The sequence below is a fragment of the Stegastes partitus genome, unplaced genomic scaffold (assembly GCF_000690725.1).
Source record: "Stegastes partitus isolate 25-593 unplaced genomic scaffold, Stegastes_partitus-1.0.2 Scaffold3057, whole genome shotgun sequence".
NCBI classification, from domain to species: domain Eukaryota; kingdom Metazoa; phylum Chordata; class Actinopteri; family Pomacentridae; genus Stegastes; species Stegastes partitus.
Window position 1 is genome coordinate 826 of NW_007580788.1, and position 2,446 is coordinate 3,271.

Genomic DNA, 2,446 nt, shown 5'->3' on the forward strand with positions numbered 1-2,446 from the left:
GGTCGCGACCGGAACTCCGCCGTTTCTTCTCCGAGCTTCACCGGAGATACGGGAGCAGCAAACAAACGGCGGCGGAGCGACGATGCTCCAGTTTGCGTCCACCGGAGCGACGACACCGACCGACGGAGGACGAGGCGAGGCTCTGCCCGACCGACACCGACATCTTAGCAGCGACTAGACCGACCGGCGGACCCGTGTAGCGCCTCCCGGGGCCGCCGCCGACTGCTGCCGCCGACCGCCGGGCTCCGACGCACAGGGCGGGGTGATGTTCGGGTTCCGGTATCGCAGCAGCCACAAAATGGGACCCAGACGAGACGCGGAACCGGCCGCCGCGGAGCTTTCAGACCGGAGGCTAGAATGAGAAGTTGTCCGCGCTGGAGCAGCAGGGCGGCGGTGTGACCGAGAGGCGGAGGCCGCTGGCCGCCGCCATGAGGACCGTGCTCACGGTCTGCTGTCTCTTCCTGGTCGCCGGCGGGCCGGACCGGGCGTGGGCCGCCGGGAACCTCACGGTCGACGGCAGCAGCGACAGAAACGTGACGGCCGACGGCGGCACCAAGTACATCCGGATCGGGGACGGCTCGTCGCAGGAGTTCGAGTTCCCCGAGAACAGCGACGGCGTGATCGTGATCTCCAGCCGGTACCGGAGCGCCGCGGCCAGCCGGAAGGGCCGCCAGAGCTGGAAGCAGACGGTGACGGTCCGCTCGCTGGACCCGGAGGTCCTGTCCATCCTGAACGTGACGGACAGCGGCCACGCAGGTCCGGCCCGCAGCTACATCATCAGCATCCGCTCCGGGCTGCCGGGCCGGGCGCAGCTGCAGATCCGGCTGATGGACCTGGACCGGGACTCGGTGCCGGTTCTGATCGAGGAGCGGACGGACTACGCGATCCGGGTGGCTCCGGGCGGCGACGACCCGGCGGCGCGCCTGGTCCAGGCGGGCGGCCTGGCCCACTTCTCGGAGAACCCGGTGCTGTTCGCGCTGCTGCCGCTCATCTTCGTCAACAAGTGCGCGTTCGGCTGCAAGGTGGAGGTGGAGGTGCTGCGGGGGCTGCTGCGGAGCCCGGTGCCGCTGCTGCTGGGCGTGCTGGCCCAGTTCCTGGTCATGCCGCTCTACGCCTACTGCGTGGCCCGGCTGGCGGCGCTGCCCACGGCGCTGGCCCTGGGGCTGGTCATCACCTGCTCGGCGCCGGGCGGCGGCGGCGGCTACCTGTACAGCCTGCTGCTGGGCGGGGACGTGACCGTGGCCATCTCCATGACGCTGCTGTCCACGGTGGTGGCGGCCGCCGCCATGCCGCTGTCCTCGGCGCTGTACGGGTGGCTGCTGGGCGTGCACGCCGCGCTGCACGTGCCCTTCGTGAAGATCCTGGGGACGCTGCTCTTCATCGCCATCCCCATCTCGCTGGGCATGCTGGTCAAGCTGCGGCTGCCGGCCCTGACGCGGGTCCTGCTGACGCTGATCCGGCCCATCAGCCTGGTGCTCATCGTGGTGGGCATCTTCATGGCCTACCAGATGGGCGCGTCCATCCTGGCCGACGTGCGGCCGCAGATCGTGGCCGTGGGGGTGACGGTGCCGCTGCTGGGCCTGCTGGTGGGCGGGGGGCTGGCCCGGCTGGCCCGGCTGCCCGGGCCGCAGAGGAAGACGGTGAGCATCGAGGTGGGCGTCCAGAACAGCCTGCTGGCCCTGGCCGTCATGCAGCTGTCGTTCCGCCGCGCCGAAGCCGACTTCGCGTCGCAGGCTCCGTTCATCGTGGCGCTGAGCAGCACCTCCGAGATGCTGCTCATCGTGCTCGGCCACTTCGCCCAGAGGAGGCTGTGCAGCCCGGCCGCCTCCAGGAGCGACGCCTGACGCCTGGCTCCGGACTCTTTTGTGCTTCTTTGTGGTATTTTTCTGGAAACCAAAGGCCTTTCTACCCTCCAGAGCTTTTTGTGTTTGTTTTACACGATGAACTTTTTCACGTCAGATTCTACTGTGAGCTACTTCCTGTAAATATTCATAAGAAGAGAATCCCTATACAGAACAGATATTTTTCTACCAGATTACCTTTTGTAATCCAGACATCAGCGAGCAGAGACTGATCCGTACCATGTTTACAGGTCCATGTGTCTTAGCCGGAGCAGAGGGAACCTGGAGGTGGACTCGTTCTGAAAGTATCTGCCACTGATTGTGTCTCTTGGATCTTTGCATCCATGTACTTGAATATTTGGGAGAAGAAATCAAGAAAAAGTCAATAAAATGATGTGGAAGCAGCTTCAGCGTGGTGTGGTCCAGACAGGTCCGAGCAGCTCAGGTGTTCTCTGCAGGTGTCTCCACCAGCTGCTGCTCAGATCTTCTAAACCTGAGCAGCAGCAGCAGCAGCTTCACGCACACTCAGGTCTTTACCTTCAGCTCTCTGACACCAACCAGGAGTTCTGATTCATGAGACTTAGTGAAAGAAAACCTAAAACATG

At 64.3% G+C, this 2,446-nt stretch overlaps 1 protein-coding gene across 1 annotated transcript; it reads left to right on the forward strand.

Annotated features, from left to right (window-relative positions):
- The first annotated feature begins 428 nt into the window (after nt 1-428).
- Nucleotides 429-2,246, forward strand: LOC103375837 (P3 protein-like). The gene has a single exon (XM_008306146.1). It carries the CDS (start codon nt 429-431, stop codon nt 1,842-1,844), a length of 1,416 nt encoding a protein of 471 aa, XP_008304368.1. The 3' UTR covers nt 1,845-2,246.
- Nucleotides 2,247-2,446: the final 200 nt, after the last annotated feature.

Bases quoted from the DNA above. Each gene is read 5' to 3' on its own strand.
- LOC103375837 (XM_008306146.1), top strand. From the start codon at position 429: ATGAGGACCGTGCTCACGGTCTGCTGTCTCTTCCTGGTCGCCGGCGGG.